At 41.3% G+C, this 18,426-nt stretch overlaps 3 protein-coding genes across 10 annotated transcripts in view; 2 read left to right on the forward strand and 1 right to left on the reverse strand.

The window, feature by feature from the left end:
- Positions 1-4,730, forward strand: part of NEK4 (NIMA related kinase 4) — a 57,191-nt gene extending 52,461 nt beyond the window's left edge. For all 4 annotated transcript variants that reach the window (XM_082848538.1, XM_082848536.1, XM_082848537.1 and 1 more), the window contains one exon: positions 3,362-4,730. In XM_082848538.1, the coding sequence (XP_082704664.1) occupies positions 3,362-3,454 (93 nt within the window). In that variant the 3' untranslated portion in view covers positions 3,455-4,730. The remainder of the gene's footprint in view (positions 1-3,361) is intronic.
- A 1,041-nt stretch (positions 4,731-5,771) lies between these two features.
- Positions 5,772-7,550, reverse strand: SPCS1 (signal peptidase complex subunit 1). The gene is made up of 4 exons (XM_082848700.1): positions 7,326-7,550; positions 6,911-6,970; positions 6,743-6,829; positions 5,772-6,267 (listed from the first exon to the last, which is right to left on the reverse strand). Exons 1-4 carry the CDS (start codon positions 7,359-7,361, stop codon positions 6,142-6,144), a joined length of 309 nt encoding a protein of 102 aa, XP_082704826.1. The 5' UTR covers positions 7,362-7,550; the 3' UTR covers positions 5,772-6,141.
- GLT8D1 (glycosyltransferase 8 domain containing 1) lies at positions 6,276-17,877 on the forward strand. Of its 5 annotated transcripts, none has more exons than XM_082848696.1 (10): positions 6,276-6,365; positions 12,349-12,402; positions 12,485-12,583; positions 14,449-14,662; positions 16,077-16,194; positions 16,421-16,505; positions 16,662-16,774; positions 17,136-17,302; positions 17,420-17,532; positions 17,678-17,877. In XM_082848696.1, the coding sequence occupies exons 1-10, from the start codon at positions 6,326-6,328 to the stop codon at positions 17,866-17,868; spliced, it is 1,194 nt and encodes a 397-aa protein (XP_082704822.1). In that variant the 5' UTR covers positions 6,276-6,325; the 3' UTR covers positions 17,869-17,877. The 5 variants fall into 5 exon arrangements, with proteins under 5 accessions (XP_082704822.1, XP_082704823.1, XP_082704825.1 ...); XM_082848697.1 differs by lacking the exon at positions 6,276-6,365 and adding an exon at positions 8,016-8,027; XM_082848699.1 differs by lacking the exon at positions 6,276-6,365 and adding an exon at positions 10,511-11,999 and having other exon boundaries at positions 12,285-12,402.
- Positions 17,878-18,426: the final 549 nt, after the last annotated feature.

Raw genomic sequence — 18,426 nt, forward strand, 5'->3', positions numbered from 1 at the left:
CCTGCTTAGAGTTCATTGAGATTCCTGGATGTGTAGATTGTTTTTTTAAAAATTTGGGAAATTTTCAGCCAATATTCTTCAAATATTTTTTCTGCTCCTTTTCTCTCTCCTCTTCTGGTACTCCCATTATACATGTGCTGTTGTGCTTAATGGTGTCTTACATTTCTCTGAAACTGTTCATTTTTCTTCATTTTCTTTTCTCTCTGTTCTTTGGATTGCATAATCTCTGTTGATCTATCTCCAAGCTCACTTATTCTCTCTGCCAGTTCAAATATACTGTTTAGCCTCCCAGGTGAATTTTTTCATTTGTTATTGCACTTTTCAACTCCAGAATTTCCATTTGGTTTTTTAAATGCCTTCTTTCTCTTGTCAGTATTCTCTGTTTGATGTGTCATTGTCATCATACCTTTCTTTACTTCTGTAATCATGATTTCCTTTAGTTCTTTGAACATGCTCATAATCCCTACTTTGATGTGTTAGTCTGTTAAATCCAACATCTGGTTGCTCTCACAGGCAGTTTATCTTGCCTGCTTTTATTCTAGTGTATGTGTCGTACTGTTCTGTTTCTTTGCATGTCTCATAACTTTTTGTTGGAAACTAGACATTTTAGATAATAAATGGTTACAAGTCTGAGTATTGGCCTCCAGTGGTGGGGGGTTGTTATTGTTATTTGCTTGTTTATTTGTTTAGTGATTGGCTGGATTATATTAGTAAAGTCTATGAACCCCTTACCCTAGTCCCCACAATGTAAAGCCTCTGATGTTGCCCCTTAGGGTACAGCCTTGGGTATGTTCACAGCTACCTTGGAATGACAGTGGGTTTGGCAGAGCGCTCTTTATTTATTTAGTTATTTATTTTGGCTGCACTGGGTCTTAGTTGCAGCATGCGGGATCTTTTAGTTGCAGCATGTGGACTTCTTAGTTGCGGCATGCGAATTCTTATTTGTGGCACGCATGCAGGATCTAGTTCCCGACCCCGGGGATCAAACCCAGACCCCCTGCCTTGGGAGCATGGAGTCTTACCCACCGGACCATCAAGGAAGTCCCTGGCAGAGCTCTCTTGATGCTCCCTTTCCCAGACTTCACCCAGATGTTTTTTGGTTGCCAGCTGATCGCTTTTATTGTTCTCAGTAATGCCCTGGGGCTACATTGCTCCAAAGGCAGATCCAATCAAAGCTGAGCTCCTTTGAAGAGGTAGTTCCCAAACTTAGTGTTTGAGATTTTTTTCTGAACCCAGGGCCCCTCCAGCTTCTTGGTTCTTTAAAAGTAGCTGGCGTACAGTTTAGCCTATATCCAATGTACCTAGTACTAATCTCCTCCCAGTTGCCTTTCACCACTACCTCCAGTTTTTGAGAGCACCCTTAGGCTTGAATTCTCCACACTCTGTTCCAAATGAAGTCAGTTCATTAAAGACTTGGTGCTTATTTTATGTCTTGCTTCTACCCCCAGGCAAAATCTGGGAGCACAGCTCCGGAGCTGAGAGTGGGAACAGTAGCTTGCTTGTCTCTCTGAGTGATACCCCCACTTTGGAAGCTCAGAGGGGGTGAGAGGCAGTAGCATCTGGTCTTCTTGGCATGCTTCACCCAGCATGGAAACTTCACTTTATGGTCTGGGGCAAAGGTGATTGGGGTCCCCGTATTTTCAGTGGCCCTGTACCCAAGATAGAGCCTCTATCCTACATGTCTGAGCTGGGCATAAAAAGGAAGCTCCCACCTCTTGGCTGCACTCTCCCAAAGCTTACTGTCACCATCAGGTATTGGGGGCAGGATGAAATATGCTGATGTCCTGCCCCTCCCAGGAAGATTGCCTTCCAACTAGGAGTTAGGGGGAAAGAAGTTTCTTGACTTCACCAGTGTAGTGAAGTTTTTGTCTCACCGAGCTGGAGTGGGGAAGGAGACATTTCATTTTAATTCAGTTCACTGACCCTCATTGTTCTTAGTAGCTTTACTGTTTTTAACTGAGTTTTAGTAGATTTTCTTGAAAAAAAAAAGGGTCCCTATTTGCTGTATGCCCTAATGACCATTTCCAGAGACTTTAAATGGTTGGTTTTTTAAATATTTTCACCAGTTTCACTGAAGAGGGGTCTGCAGAGCTTCTCACGCTGTCATGCTGGATGTGGAACCAATTAGGATTACATTTTATTTTTATTTTATTATTATTTTAAAATTTATTTATTTTATTTATTTATTTTTGGCTGCATGGGGTCTTCATTGCTGTGTGCGGACTTTCTCTAGTTGCAGTGAGCAGGGGCTATTCTTCGTTGTGGTGCGTGGGCTTCTCATTGTGGTGGCTTCTCTTGTTGTGGAGCACGGGCTCTAGGTGCACAGTCTTCAGTAGTTGTGGCTCACAGGCTCTAGAGTGCAGGTTCAGTAGTTGTGGCACATGGGCTTAGTTGCTCCACGGCATGTGGGATCTTCCCGGACCAGGGCTCGAACCTGTGTCCCCTGTATTGGCAAGCGGATTCTTAACCACTGTGCCACCAGGGAAGCCCCAGGATTACATTTTAGGTTTAGTTGTTATGTCTCCTTTAATCTGGAACAGTTACTGAGTCTGTTTTTCATGACCTTGACGTTTTTGAAGAGTATAGGCCATGTGTTTTATAAAATGCCCCTCAGATTGGGTGTGTTTGATGTTTCCTCATGAATAGATCCAGATTATGCATTTTTGGTAGGAATACCACAAAGGTGATGTTGTGTCCTTCTCAGTTCATTGTATCAGGAAGTGCATGACATCTGTTTAACATATTATTAAATGTTATTTCAATTTCAGGCATTTCTTTCAACAGACATACTTTGAGTATCAAATAGTCCGTTTTTTTTTTTATTACTAGTCAGTTTGAATTTTATGTTAATTGGTTGTATTATTTTTTAAATGCCTTTACTGAGTTATCTATGGGATTGATTTTGTTTTATCAATTCTAATATTCTGTTTTTTTCCCCTTTAATTAATTTATTTTCTCCATTTCATGTGTGTGATATGAAATGGAATGTCTAGGTTTCTAATAAGGATAACAGGTGTTTGGTGGCTTTTTTTTTAATTACTTTTTATTAGAGTATAGTTACTTTACAATCTAATATTCTAATATTGCTGTGTTTTATTGATTTTAAGAGCTCTTTATACATTAATGGTATTAATTCTTTGACATGTAGCAAATATTTTCCTTAGTTTATTGTTTGCTCTTTAATTTCTTATGACTATTTTTTGGTATGTTGACATTTAAAATTTTTATGTAAACAGAACTATTAGTATTGTCCCATAAGGTTTCTGCTCTTGGTATCATGCTTAGAATAGCCCTTTTAAGGTTACAGAAATATTTTTTTCTACTATATACTGATTTTTTTTTTTTTATGTTTCCCAAATAGGTACGTTTGCGGGAGCACATGGGTGAAAAGTATGTGACTTACAATGTGAAAGCTCACCAGTTAAAATTTTTTGAAGATAATGTAAAATTTTGAGAATTTACCTAATCTGCTGCCAGAATGAAACTATTTTCAAACGTTTTTGGCTTAAACAAAAACAAACAAACCTATAATAATGACTGGAGTCCATTCACCATCCTTATATTTTGTTGGGCCTTTTTTTACTAGAAAAAAATTGGACAGAGTAATATGAAGCAAGCTTATTACAAAAGAAAAAAACCTTTGGCTATCTTATTCTCTTTATGAGGGAAAATCTGTTGTACGACGTTTATTTGGTTACTGTTTACTGAGCCTTAAACCAACTTGATATCTAGAACTATTTTTTTTAAGGTACTTATTAGCTTGAATACAGGGATATAACATACTGGATTGGAAGTTTTATATTATACTAGAGTGACGAAAGCAATAGGAGAAATAAATGACATATATCCAGTGACACTACTTTTTACTGTTAATAACCTTAAGTAGAAGTTGATAAATTATTTTTTTTATTATTCTGGGAGTAGATTTAAAGATATGGCATTATATATAGTACTTGAGCATTGAATTCCTTTTTTTGCATATTGATGGATGTTTTAACATTTTATTTCCATTTAATATGGACCTCATTCAGGGTATACAAGAAATGAAACTAGGAGTTATTTTGGGCTAGTAAATCAATATGTTTTTACATACTGGATTTTTTTTTTTTCTTTTTAAGATTTATTTTTCCATCAGCGAAAACATTCCTTAAACGCTAATTCCTTTTCTAATTCAGCAGGTTTTAAGTAAAGTCCAGATCCTTTTAGTTATGTTGGACATATTTGTCTCCTGAAATTTGTCTTCTTATACATCAAGATATTGTCTTCCCATGTTTTAAATGTAGAATTGTATATCACATATTTTATTAGTTGTTTAATAAGGGGCAATACCCATCTAGCAAATAGTTTTTAAAAAATAAAAGTTTTGATTAGTAAATTTTAACTTCTGCATTTGAGGGACTCTAAACATGAATATGACTCCAGAAATATTTTCATTTTTTACAGTTAAAAATGTCTTACCTTTTATGAAAATTATACACACACATAAAATAATAAAATGTTCTCTTTCTAGTCCACATAAAAGACTTTTATTTAGTTTTTACTATGTGCCAGGTGCTAGGCCTGGGTTCATGGCCTAATTTCTGAAATTTCTTTATTTTGAAGGGTTTTTAACAACTTAACTCTAAAAACATCTAGTCCTAGTGCTCAGCTGAGGACAAATTTTTGGCAAACCATCGGTCTTCCTGAGCTATTTACCATTTCTTGCATGTTTTATAAATCCACATCTTTCTGCAAAGTCATCAGTTCTACTAAAGTTTTCTAACTTACTGGTATAAAGTTATACATATTATTTTCTTAGAATAAAAAAAAAATCTCCTCCATACCCTTTTTATTAACATTCTGTATATATATATATATATATATATATTTTTTTTTTTTTTTTTTTTTGCGGTACGCGGGCTTCTCACTGTTGTGGCCTCTCCCGTTGTGGAGCACAGGCTCTGGACGTGCAGGCTCAGCGGCCGTGTCTCACGGGCCCAGCCGCTCCGCGGCATGTGGGATCTTCCCAGACGGGGGCACGAACCTGTGTCCCCTGCATCGGCAGGCGGACTCTCAACAACTGCGCCACCAGGGAAGCCCATTGGGGTGTCATTTTGAGAACATGAGATGACATGATTTTTAACCCTATTGGGAGCTCTTAACTTTATAATCACATTTATTATACTTATTGATATGCTTGTTCTTGTTTCTGCCATCTTTTATTTTTCTTCCCCTTTTTTAGAATCCTTTCCTGACTTTTGCTATATTAAGGTCTTTGCTCCCTTTTTTTAAAACTCATAGTTTGGAAGTCCTATATCCTGGTATTGAGAAACAGAATATTACCTGTAATAACCCTTCCACTCCCATCCCTCCCACAAGGCCTTTAGAACATTTTTCTCTTCGGCCCTCTGGAAAATTTTAAAGGAATTTACAGTTTTATGGTTTCCACTTTGAACCACCTTAGGTAAAGCCTGGATTAAATGTTTTCTGCTTGGCAATAGCCTTATTTTAGTGGTACCAAGATACTACTTTACCACAAATTTACATTTGTGGTAAATTTCACAGCTGTAAGATATCACATATGAATCATGCATTGAATAAGATGTTAAATGTATAAAGCAAAAGTTTTTTTATAGGTGCTTTTGCTGTTGTTAAAGAAAAAAAAAGTATGTTAGGAACTTGTAGCTTCAGAAAAGAGAAATGGTTCTTACACTTTCAGAACCACAAACTTCTAACTTTGGCTTTTACTAGTAGTCATGCTGCAGAACAATAAACAAAAGACTCTTTAGACATTGAGTTGCACTGTGAGTTTTATTTGAAAACATTAAAACAGCCTGATGACTCATAATGAATTATAAAACTTTGATAGTTAAACTGTACTATCATTTATGAGGCTTTTATTCTTCATTATTTTGTAGACCTGAAAGAAACTTTGCATACTTGTGTTTTCTGTTCTCCATTTCAGAGGAAAATTGTGAAGAGAAGGTCTAAAATATTTATAAATCAAAACCCAACATAAAAGTGAAATATAGAGAGAACAAAATCTGTACACAGCTGAGCATAGGTGTTTTTAGCTCATGTTTTGGATATGAGAACAATTTAGCTCATGTCACACGAAACAAAAGCAGGTGCAGTAGTAAAGCTCAATCATGAAAACCCCAATCAATTATTTTTAGCATGCCTCTTAATTTTTCTTTCCCCTGGTTTCTTGTCTTCTGTGCCTGAGTCTTGAACAGGTAACCACTTGAGGGGGTGCCGGCGATAAATGGGCCACGGAGGAAGTGTCAGCTGGGTCAGAACAGAGAAAATGCATCATTTATGGCCATTAAAAGTTTAAAAGAGCATTATGGATAATGCCTGGTTCCCAAATGACTCCTATGCTAAAGGTAAAAAAAATGAAACTGACATTCCTATGAAAACTATGTGCCACCACCCAGACAAGATACTGTAAGTGAGAACAAGCCTCATTGTTTACACATGGCTTTAAGAGCTAAAAGAAAGGTGAGGAGGGAGCAGTATGAAGACCGTAAGGTCTTAAGGTCTAGTGTGACTTTAAGATTACTGCTTGGATCGCCTACCAGAAGAAATGAGCTTTATGTAACTTAACCTTATCTGATGCTATTTGGCATTTACTTTTCCAGTGATAGCAAGGGAAGGACGAGGTAAACGATGGTGCCGGTTCTCACTACTAGGGCCAACCAAAACAACCCAATTCAGAAAACCTAAGTTGCCACCAACATCCAAGCACCCATAAATTTCTTACCAAACACGAAAAAGCAAATCCCGCCATAACTATATAGACAGTCCACCCGAACTGTTCAGCCACGTACCCGTAGATAAATCCAACTATCTAGAGACAAAGCAAGTATATTAAATACAGTCAAGCTGGGGTGGGGGTGGGGAGAGACGACTATGCAAAACCAATACTTACTGCAGAAAAAAGAATAATTCCCTGAAACATCTGTTCAGCTAGCTTCTGGCCCTTGTAATCCTAGAGGTGAAGGAGAGCAAAGCAGAAATTGGTTCCACCACTGGAGAGGTACATTCCTGCCCTGGCCTCACAGCTTTGGCACAGGGCGATCCCAATATATGGGACTTCCCCAAGAACTTAAGGAATGACATTCTGGGTTTCCCGGGGGAATTAAAGCAAACTCACGGAACCCGGGCTGGGGTATCCTCGCGGGGGAAGAGAGAAGGGGACCCAGGAGATTCATTTCGGGGAAGAAAGTAGCCATCCGGGGTAGGAACCGCGCTGCACCGGGTGGGTCTCGGACAAGGGTTGCGGAGCTGCCAGGCTCGCGAGCGGCGTGTAGGAATCTTGGGGCCGAGGCGGGCAGCGCCCTCACCATTTGCGTGGGCAAGGAACTCAGATACTCCAACATGACTGGCTCAGGAGGCGAGCGGCGGAGCGAAGGCGGCCGGGACTCAGGGACAGTAGGGGCCGGAGGCAGCTCCTGCGTACAGCTCTACTGTCCCGTCGAGCCGAGGGTCGCGATGGCCGCGGCCCCGGAAGCGGATGTCTCCCACAAACCCGGTCGGCCCGAGGCCCCTCCCCGTGCCCTCGCTAGGCGACCCGCGCTTTCGGAGCTGCCTGTAGGCCGGCGCCCTCTCTGCAAGGGCCGAGATGCTGACGGTGGCGGCCGAGCCGAGGCATCACGCGCCCGTGAAGGGTTCGCCGTCAGTGCTGTTGGGTGCCGAGGGCCGCGGTCCAGGTCCGCCAAACTGTACTTGGCTGTGCCTTCGCGGCTTAACGGCGGCCTGCGCGCGCCCCGTCTCCATGGCGACGGACATTTCTCGGCGAGGACCCCAGCGGTGGGGCTGCCCGGCGGCGCCTGCTCTGCGCGACGGTCTTGCGGACCGAGCGGCTAACGGCGGGGGCTGCGGGACTGCGCGGCGGCCGCGGAGCTAGCGGGCAGGCGGGCTCGGTCCGGAGTGCAGGGGACGCGGGCGGCCCGGCAGCGGGCTGGGCCCCGGGACCTGCGGTGGGGACGCTGAGCTGGCGGGGCGGGCCGGGGCGTGGGCAGCGGCCCCTCCTCCTCGGGCTGCAGGTAAGGGAGGCCGTGGGGAGCGTCCGAGGGAAACGGCTGGCCTCGGGGCCGCGGGGTGGGGAGAACCCCTGGAGCGTCACCCATTGCGAAACACTCCTAAACGTTATTGACCCCCAGAATTTAGAGGGGAGTACCCCAGAACCCATCATCCAGAGAAAGGGAATGCCCTCGGAGAAGGACGGGTCCTGGCCCGTCTCTTCACACGAGTTGGAGAGAGTTCCCACCCGGGGAGTCTCCAGTTTGTCCCTCCAGGCTGCTTGGCGGCTTCACTGGCGTCCTCACAGACTCAGGCCTCCCGAAAGAGGCCAGCAAAGGTTTCGCACTGCCTCTCAAGGCCGGCGTCTATCTCAGAAGCTTAGGCCCTGCCCCGTTACTCTGAGCAAGGTGGAAGACCCACGTTCCGGAGAGAAACTGTTCTGGGAAACCTGGGCCTGTGGGTCCCAACTGGCTGTCTGGCCTCTGTGCTGTGTTGCGCCTCAGGGTCACAGGCGGTGGGATTCTAGGCACTCCAGGGCAGGCGGTGTGCGGCTGCCGACCTCATGCAGTCAACAAACATTCCCGGCAGCTTTTTTTGTGCCATGAATTGGGCCAAGGACATGGCCGTGACCAACACCAGGTCCTTGCCTTCCTAGAGCCCAGAGTGTGTCAAGGGAGACAGCCACGTAACCCCACAAATATAAGCCGGATTTACTCTGGGGGAGCGAAGCCTGGGAGATGTGAGAGCTCAGGGGAGATGCAGCTGAATGTGAGGTTTGGGGGAGGCTCCCCTGACTCCTGAAAGCCAAGTAGGAGCTAGGCAGAGAAGAGGTAGAGAAAGTGGATGTATATCCTTAGTGCCTTTTCCACCTTTCAGTCTGGCAGAGACTAAACGGACTTTCCCTCGTATGCAGAAATAGATGAATCCCTCTGTGTTATCCCTCTTTAAATGCATTTCACAGGGTGGCAGTTGCTGCAGAGCCTTTATGGTATTTGAGCTATAAAGATAATCATGGGAAAAGGAGATTGCGTGTCAGGTTCAATTTCAGATCTCCATTGGAATCCATGTCTTGCCTTGTGTTTGAATTTGTTTTCATGATTATTATCAAAGATCGTGTTCCCTTTCAGAGCTGAGAACCAGCCTTGCTCCTGGATTAACAAGACCATTCAACAAATATCACATACCTATTACCATTTACCAGACATGGTTTTAGATGGCAAGGATACACGAATAAACACTTTTCACTGGGATCACTGTTTTCATAGAGCAGGGAAGACACAAAGAAACAAATCAAATAAATGAGATAATTTCATAATTGAAGAGGGGGAGCGGTGAACTTTCTTGATGGCCTCTGAGGGGATGGGTAAGAGGACAGAAAGATGACCTTGGTCTTTTGTGACCTCGACAAAGCCACTTTGAATGGAGAAGTAGGGCCAGAAGTCTGGTTGAAGTAGGATAGAGGACAAGAGAGAAAGTGGAGCTGGGAACTTTAAATCCTTTCAAGCTTTTAGAGTGAGAGTGAACAGAGAAACGGGTCTGTGGGTCTGCTGGGATATGGGAAGTGGTGTCTTTTTTATTTTTATTTTTTAATTAACTGGAAGATACCAGAGCATGATAATTAATGCTGCTAAGTGTGTGATCCAGCAGAGAGGGAAAGAGTTTGCTGATGCTGCGCCAAGGAAACAATTATAGGATAGGTTGCAGAGCATGAGTGGAATGGCCTTCCTTGGGAATATATAGCAGTAGAAAGAAAAGCAGAAAAGGCCACTGAGATGTGGGTACTATTGCAGGTAGCTAGCAAGTTAAAAACATAAAGTGTTCTTGCCCCGTAAGGTTTCTTCACCCATATTTCTGGGAATGCCTGCTATGTGTGTGTATTGTGAATGATTTGGGAATGTGAAGGTCTTGTAATTTATAGACAAAATGCTACCTTTCATAGTGAACAATTGAATATTACTGATCAAATTGTACACAGTTGTGTACTCTTGCAAAAATACAGCCAATATTGCACATCCGGGATGTACATACAGTTTTGTTTTGAGAATTCTTTCTAACCAGATCAGTGAATTCCATTACCAGGAATTGCACCAGGAAAGGAAATATGGATCAGACACACTCCATAATAATCGGCATTTTGCATGTAGATAACTGTGGAAGAGTTTTAGGAGTAGGTGGTTTCTGCCATGTGAATCTACTTAAGTACATCAAATACCTGCTGGGATTGTGTTTTTCTTCTGTCTAGCTAGCTACAATAGCACAAATACTTGTGCCTCTCAATTAACATACCACCTGTAAGTAATTGTAAGTGGACATTGTTGAGCTAAACCATTGGCCCTTATACCATTAACTAAATGAGATTTATTAAAGTGAGATAGTTTTCTCCAGTCTTGGTGGAAGTTGACTCCAAGCAGGCAGATGTTAGAACTCTGTCTGAGCAGCCCCCAGTCTGCCACCTTCTATAGGTAAGGCTCAGTCCTCAAGAGGAGATAGAGACACATGGCTCAGGGTATATAACGATTTGTAGTCTTTAGAGAGTAAGCTTGTTGGTATAATATACTTTACATATACTGTTCTAGAAAGAAATGAGAGTGAGCGAGAAAGAATGTGTGTATTTTAGATTGTTCTTTGGGAGTCTGAATTATGTTCTCCCAAATTTGTAATCTGGCCTGTGATCCCAGTTTTTAAACAGCACTTCAATATATTTCTCTTCTTTTCAAAGGCCTTGAGAAATCAAGTGCCTGATAGGCACGCACTTCATTTAAGATGAAATTAATTCAAACTAACTTTGATTTTAGAAATATGCTATATTTGAAAGTGCTTTGTAAAATTAATAGCCTTTATGTAAATGTTAGGTACTCCCATGGGGGAAGATGAAGTAGAAAGGGGTAAAGTTCTCAAATGTAGGATCACAATATCCAGGTTGTATAAAATGTTTTTAATGAAACATTACCCAGAGATTGTTGTAGAAACCTAATTGTTTAATTTAGCCCCACTTACAGTCTTGTTTCCATTGAATTGTTTTGAAAAAGTGAAGGCTTCAGATGAGCTGGGGAGCACAAACCACCGGCGGAGTGACAGTATTAGACACCACTTTCATAAGAGATGGGTAGTTAACCAACAGATAGGAAGCCCCAGAAGAAGCTAATTTTTTCTTTTAGCAGATTTTTAATTTTTGAGACTAGAGCTCTAAACTTTTGATAGCAAGATTGGATTTTGTGAATTTTTGTAATTCTGTTTCCCTGCTATAGGTTTTTTTTTTTTATAAGTTCATTTATTTTTGGCTGCGTTCGGTCTTTGTTGCTGCGCGCGGGCTTTCTCTAGTTGCCACGAGTGGGGGTTACTCTTTGTTGCGGTGTGCGGGCTTCTCATTGCGGTGGCTTCTCTTGTCGCGGAGCACGGGCTCTAGGTGTGCAGTCTTCAGTAGTTTTGGCTCGCGGGCTCTAGTGCGCAGGCTCAGTAGTTGCGGCGCACGGGCTTAGTTGCTCAGCGGCATGTGGGATCTTCCTGGACCAGGGCTCGAACCCGTGTCCCCTGCATTGGCAGGCAGATTCTTAACCACTGCGCCACCAGGGAAGTCCCTCTGCTATAGTTTTAAATGAATTTGGGAACTGTTCTTTTTTCTGTTTTCTTTAATTCCAGTTAAAGATGAATGGAATACATCTTGGAGCAGGGATGTTTGTACCAACGAGGCTGACCTTGGTTTACTGGATCATAGACAACTGAAGTCCATGTCTAATTAGGAATTTTAAGTAGAAATTCATTCAGAAAACATTTCCATAGTGGTTAGACTCCAAGTATTCCTCCTGGTAGAACTTCTTTTGCTTTTCATCTAGTGGCATATGGTATACAAGGCTATAAGTTACTGGAAGTATTTTATTATTATGACTACCATAAAAAATTCAGATCCCAAATTGGGTCCTTGGAAACTGTTAATTCAAAACGAGTTTCTTGCAGAAAATACCGTATGCATTTCTTGTTTCTACCTGAATAAAAGTGTGTAGGTGGGACTTCTCTGGTGGCACAGTGGTTAAGAATCCGCCTGCCAATTCAGGGGACCCAGTTCGAGCCCTGGTCCAGGAAGAATCCCCATGCTGCAGAGCAACTAAGCCTGTGCACCGAAACTACCGAGCCTGCGCTCTAAGGCCCACGTGCCTAGAGCCCATGCTCTGCAACAAGACAAGCCACTGCAATGAGAAGCCTGCGCAGCGCAACGAAGACTAGCCTGGCTCACCACAGCTAGAGAAAGCCCGCACGCAGCCAGAAAAAAAAACAAAAAGCATGTAGGCATTTTGATGGCCATTCTAATGTACCTACTGACTTTGGGGGCTTGTTTTTGTTTTGTAGGGTTAATAACTAATATTTATATAAGACAGAAGAAAAAGATGTCATTCCGTAAAGGTATGTCCTTTCTACAGTTCTATTGTTTTATACCAGGTCAAAAGGTGAAGAGATGTAACATGGGCATTCTCCTCTGTTTCAGTAAACATTATCATCCTGGTCCTGGCTGTTGCTCTCTTCTTACTGGTTTTGCACCATAACTTCCTCGGCCTGAGCAGTTTGCTGAGGAACGAGGTTTCAGGTATGGGAACCCTGACTAATGCCTTGGCATGTGTTGAGGACCTGGAATTCCCTGTGTCCCACATTCTGAGTTACATCACTAGATTCAAAGAAAAGGCGGCTTTTTTCTTGGCCTTATAGAAGTACTAAAGACTTTCAGAAAGGCAGGTGGCACTCATTGTGCTCTTGCAGCCTGTCCCCTTCTCCTTGCCGGGCAGTTGTTTGCTGAGGGTTTGATCTCACAGAAGATTCCTTTTTACCAAATCAGAGGCCTTGGAGAAAGGAGCCACTGTGGGCTGTTATCTACAGACATTTCAGTAGGGCAGGGCTTCAGAATGTGGGGACAGGTGAGTGTTGCTGGTGTTTGATGCCTCCTCTGTTCACTAGAGTGTCAGTCTGGTTACTTTCCTTTACCTGTTACTCTGCTTTAACACATGAAACCATATCAGCAGGTCTTTAGTAGTAAAACAAAACCACAAAGCCTTGTCACCTGATTTAAAAGACCACTATTGTTTAATTCCGCTGCCGGTTATTTTAGATTAGTTGTTCATACTGCTCTGCCTTGGTATTGAGGGATGTTTGAGGCTTCAGAGTGTTTGTCAAAAATCATTTTTGGATTGTCGCCCACTGTACTTGACCAGAGCAGGAAAAGACTAATAGCTTTTCCTTAACTTTCACCGAGTGCTCTGATAGCATGTTTTTATAATAGTGTATATATGTGTGTGTATTTTTATATATACATATATATTTACATAAAGTAATGCATGCTTCTGGTGGGAACATATATAAAAAAGAAAACAGCATTCAAGCTCCATGAGGACAGTTGTGTCTGGTACATAGGAGGTGCTTCTAAATATTCACTGAATAAATGATTTCACTGCCTAGAGATAATTATTAAAATTTTGTGTTAGTACCTTCCAGGTTTTTTTTCTCTGTATTTTTTTCTATACAGTTGAGATTATACTATATATAAACTACACATGACATGGTTTTTCACATAATTATATCCCAAGTACGTCACCATGACAAAACTCTTCATATGTAAATTTAATGTCACATAGTTTACTTTTTGCCATAGGAAAAAGTCTTTTGGTACAATGACTTTCAGATTTTTTTGATGGCAACCCCACAATAATGAATGTGTTACATACAGCAGACACATACATGTATTTATTGTCTATCTGCCCTACACAATGGTAAAGACTTGACCATCTTATTCATGGCTGTAACCCTGGTGCCTAGATATTGCTTGGCACATAGTAGGCATTCAGTGTTCAATGCATGATGAATGAGTAAATGAATAAACATTATAAAAAGCAAGGTTTACAAAACAATACTAGCATTTGCTGTATGTGATGCATTCTGATATTTTCTAAGTCACCGTTCTATTCCAATTCAGGAACTGTTTTCCTACTCATGTTCTGATTGCGATCCACTTATACTGATTTCATGCCTACTTGTGGGATACAATTCAGTTTGAAAAACAACTGTTTTTTAGTCTGTTTCTAGGTTTTTCACAATTGTAAATAAAATTGTGACTTTTGGTTACCTCTCAGATGTCCTTAAGAGACACAAGGGGAATTATTGGGTCAAAGGCCATGTACCTGTTTAAGGCTCTTGATACAAATTGCCCAAATAAGGTCTAAAAAGATTGTTATATTCCTACCAGTAATGTATCAGAATTGTCTGCCTGTTTTTTTAAAAATGCTTTTCCAAAGGCCTGGTTACATACAAGAAAACACAATTTCTGGGCTATATGCTTCACATTACAATGAGGCAGAATGAGGTGTATCATAATTCTCAGCTTACCTCTTTTCATGCCTTGGGCTCTGTATCAAAAGCTCTTGAGATTGTGTTTGTATCACAGTACCTTTGTGTTCTTTGCAGATTCAGGAATTGTGGGGCTTCAGCCTGTAGACTTTGTCCCAAATGCTCCCCAACATGCGGTAGATGGGAGACAAGAGGAGATTCCTGTGGTCATTGCTGCATCTGAAGATAGGCTTGGGGGGGCCATTGCAGCCATAAACAGTATTCAGCACAACACTCGCTCCAATGTGATTTTCTACATTGTTACACTCAACGGTACAGGAGACCATCTCCGGTGAGCTCGGCTTCCCTGATGATTCTGCTTCTACGGGATGCTCTAAGAGCAGGCCAGCTGCCAATCCAGTAATGTTTTTCAGTGTTTACATTTTTCCTATACAGTTATACCACATGTAAACTGCACATTGTTCTTCCATGTGATTGCACCATAAACATGTCTCCATGATAGCAAAAACATGTAAGAAAACTGTGCCAAGATGTAAATCAACTGCGTTACTATGCATAGTTAAGTGGATTTTTTTTTTGGTAATAAGACTTTCTCAATGAAGGAAGTAAGGTGTTGATTTACATTCTCTTACGAGTTCCTTATTTCAAGAACATGCTCTTGAGTAGTTCTGGTCTAGAGTGGGAAGGGACATGGGAGCAATGGCAAGGTAGTATGGTGAAGTGAGCATAGACACTGATCCAAATTTTAGCCCATAGTGGGGAACATTACCTAACTCTTTGGAACCCATTTACTCATCTGTAAGTACGGGGTATAAATATCCAGATTAGAGGATTGTTGTGTCAAGTAAATGAAAAAATATATGAAAACACCTACGACATAATAATCGCTCAGCAAATGATCCTTACTATTGTAACCTGTGATTAATAGAAACTCAATCTGATGGATAGTCTTAACTGTGTTTTGAAAGATGCTTTGAATTAAGATTTACAAAGTTTATTCCAAGAAACATTTTATCTAACAGGTTAATAGTGGTCAAAGTTCTAAAACATATCTGTCCTTGTGCCTTTCTCCATGGTTGTTCATCAAAGTTGTTAAGAATTATTTTTCCGTATTTTAAAAACTCAAGAAATCATCTAAAATAATGTAGAAAGAAATATTGCATTAAAATAGACTATAGAAATAACATTATATCCACAAAACGCTGATGTGAAATGGGCCTAGGAAAAATGTGCAACACCTCTTTAGGGAATACTGACGTTTCTTACAGGCAGTACCTTAGACTCAGGTAGAAATCACTCAGCCAACACAGTGAATTAATGAGTGTGTAGATTAACAGACTGATTTACCAGCTTTGTTGATAACTTAGCTTTCACTACCATCATATTTTGACTCATTTTCTTCACTGATGTATTTGGAGGGACAAATGTTAAATGATCCATGTGGTGAAAGGATCTTCTCAATTCCATAATGAATTTTTTTTACAGCAGTTTTAGTGTCAGAAGAGTGATCAAAAGTATGAGCCTTTGGGTGCACTATCACCATGGAATCTTGGTTCAGGAAGGGTCTTTAGTGGGTAAATTCACTGCAGATGAGGAAACCAATGCTCAGAGGTGAAGGGGCTTGAAGACACCTATTTTGTCCTCAGGATTTCTCTTGCATTATGGTCTTATTGGAAAGCAGAGACATGGCTGTGGTTTGGGACATGATTACTTAAAACTGATATTTAGTGGTTTATTTTCATCAGGTCCTGGCTCAGCAGCAGTACCCTGAAAAGCATTAGGTACAAAATTGTGAATTTTGACACTAAACTTTTGGAAGGGAAAGTAAAGGAGGATCCTGACCAGGGGGATTCCATGAAACCAGTGAGTTCCATGCATCCTTGTTTGTACTTGGTAGTATTATGAAATGATTGGAATACCTGGGTAACTGTGGGTACAGTACTAGTACTTCCCTGGGGACCAAACCTGGAAGTTCAGAGACCTTTGGCTGTCTTCTCCTGCATGGATACTGAGAGCATTCTGGGAGTTTCTAATAAACAAAAGCACAGCCACTGACAAATCTTGTGCCAATGCCTCTTTCCTTTTCCAGTTAACCTTTGCAAGGTTCTACTTGCCAATTCTGGTCCCCAGCGCAAAGAAGGCCATATATATGGACGATGATGTAATTGTGCAAGGTACTAAAGAATGTCACCATCAGTGCTGCTCTCTGTCCAGCGTGGGCGATAGTGGTTGTCTTATTTATGATATCCTATAAAAGGCCATCCTAAGTGGGAGGAATAGGGAATCTTGGGGCAACTTCCAGTGTAAATCTTAAACCCTATCTGTTTCAGGTGATATTCTTGCCCTGTACAATACACCACTGAAGCCAGGACATGCAGCTGCATTTTCAGAAGATTGTGATTCATCCTCTACTAAAGTTGTCATCCGTGGAGCAGGGAACCAGGTAAATTACTTATTAGACCTTGTAAATAGACACTCCACTCCCTATAATTCATGTCAATGGGGAGAGGCAGCAAAATCAGGGAATTCTAAATCTTTAGCTACATTTTATTCACCAATTATTTCATCCCAAAACTCAAGGCTGCTTTCCTAGATTGGTTCACGGATTAGACACCCTAATTCTCCTTGAACATCTGGCTTAATGTTTAGGTTCCTGTTGTCTAACTTGCAATCCCAAGTGTCACTTTTATTTGCTTTATGTAGAGCCCTTTGTTAATAATCTGAGAAGTCATAAGTAAGCAGAACAGTTATCAAATTACTGTTTGAAGCATTAAACATACTATATATCCCAATTGTGTTTTTAGTACAATTACATTGGATATCTTGACTATAAAAAGGAAAGAATTCGTAAGCTTTCCATGAAAGCCAGCACCTGCTCATTTAACCCTGGAGTTTTTGTTGCAAACTTGACAGAATGGAAAAGACAGAATATAACTAGCCAGCTGGAAAAATGGATGAAACTCAATGTAGAGTAAGTATGTAACTGGCCTAGCTGTGAAAACTCTTGTTATTTCAACCCTGGTGGTCTTCACTAACAGGAATTAGGATTCTTTACTAACAGCTTTCATTTGTTATTTGTCCCACCAAGAGAAGGGCTGTACAGTAGAACACTGGCTGGCAGCATCACAACACCACCTCTGCTGATCGTATTTTATCAACAGCACTCCACCATCGACCCTATGTGGAATGTTCGCCACCTTGGTAAGTAGATAATTAACCAAGGGCCTAAGCTAATAAAGTGTCTAAAGGACCACCCTCAGGGATGGAATATATTGTTTCCCTTAAGTTTCCTGCAGTCTTGTGTCTGATTAGTACAGTCATTTGGCTCTTTTTTCCTAAATGTAAGGTTCCAGTGCTGGAAAACGATATTCACCCCAGTTTGTTAAGGCTGCCAAGCTACTCCACTGGAATGGGCACTTTAAGCCATGGGGAAGAACTGCTTCATATACTGATGTCTGGGAAAAATGGTATATTCCGGACCCAACAGGCAAATTCAGCCTAATCCGAAGACATGTGGAGATCTCAAATATAAAGTAAATAAATATGCTATAAGCATTTCTCAGGAAATCCTGGAAGACAGTATGTGTGGGAAGTAACACTTGCTAGGCTTCAATGCCTGTTTGCAGCAACAAAGGGACAAGGGACATTTCAGCTGGGTAAAGAGGACAAACTGCCCCATCTGGCAGTCAGCTTCCCAGACAGACTATAAATATGCCTCCATCTGCCTTACCAAGAGTTTGCTTACTGACAGTGCTGAACGACCAGAGGTGAATGTACTTAGATACGGCTGGTACAGCTAGTTCAACACTGCTGCTTGGTTTTAATTTTGTGACCTGTGGCCGAATCTGTAAATAAAGTAAAAGTACATGTTTCAATAAGGTATGTTTTAACTTTACTTCTATCCACTCACTGTTTAAGAGAGATCTTTTTATAGAATTTAGACACTTTCTAAAGTTGCCTGATTTTTTAAAATGAATATATCATTATATACACATTCACAAAATTTACACAGCTTATGTCATACTGTAACAAACTGGTACATCACACGCAGAGAACAGCTTAGCAGTCTGCTCACAATGTTAAAAACCAACAACA

Source organism: Leucopleurus acutus (genome assembly GCF_964270905.1).
Source record: "Leucopleurus acutus genome assembly, chromosome: 10".
In the NCBI taxonomy this organism is placed as follows: domain Eukaryota; kingdom Metazoa; phylum Chordata; class Mammalia; order Artiodactyla; family Delphinidae; genus Leucopleurus; species Leucopleurus acutus.

Bases quoted from the DNA above. Each gene is read 5' to 3' on its own strand.
- SPCS1 (XM_082848700.1), bottom strand. From the start codon at position 7,361: ATGTTGGAGTATCTGAGTTCCTTGCCCACGCAAATG. The intron at 6,971-7,325 runs GTGAGGGCGCTG...CTTCACCTCTAG, and splicing joins GTTCCTTGCCCACGCAAATG to GATTACAAGGGCCAGAAGCT. The intron at 6,268-6,742 runs GTAAGAAATTTA...GTTCTGACCCAG, and splicing joins GATTTGCTTTTTCGTGTTTG to CTGACACTTCCTCCGTGGCC.
- GLT8D1 (XM_082848699.1), top strand. From the start codon at position 11,844: ATGGTATACAAGGCTATAAGTTACTGGAAGTATTTTATTATTATGACT. The intron at 12,000-12,284 runs GTGTAGGTGGGA...AACAAAAAGCAT, and splicing joins GTTTCTACCTGAATAAAAGT to GTAGGCATTTTGATGGCCAT. The intron at 17,303-17,419 runs GTAAGTATGTAA...TGTCCCACCAAG, and splicing joins TGGATGAAACTCAATGTAGA to AGAAGGGCTGTACAGTAGAA.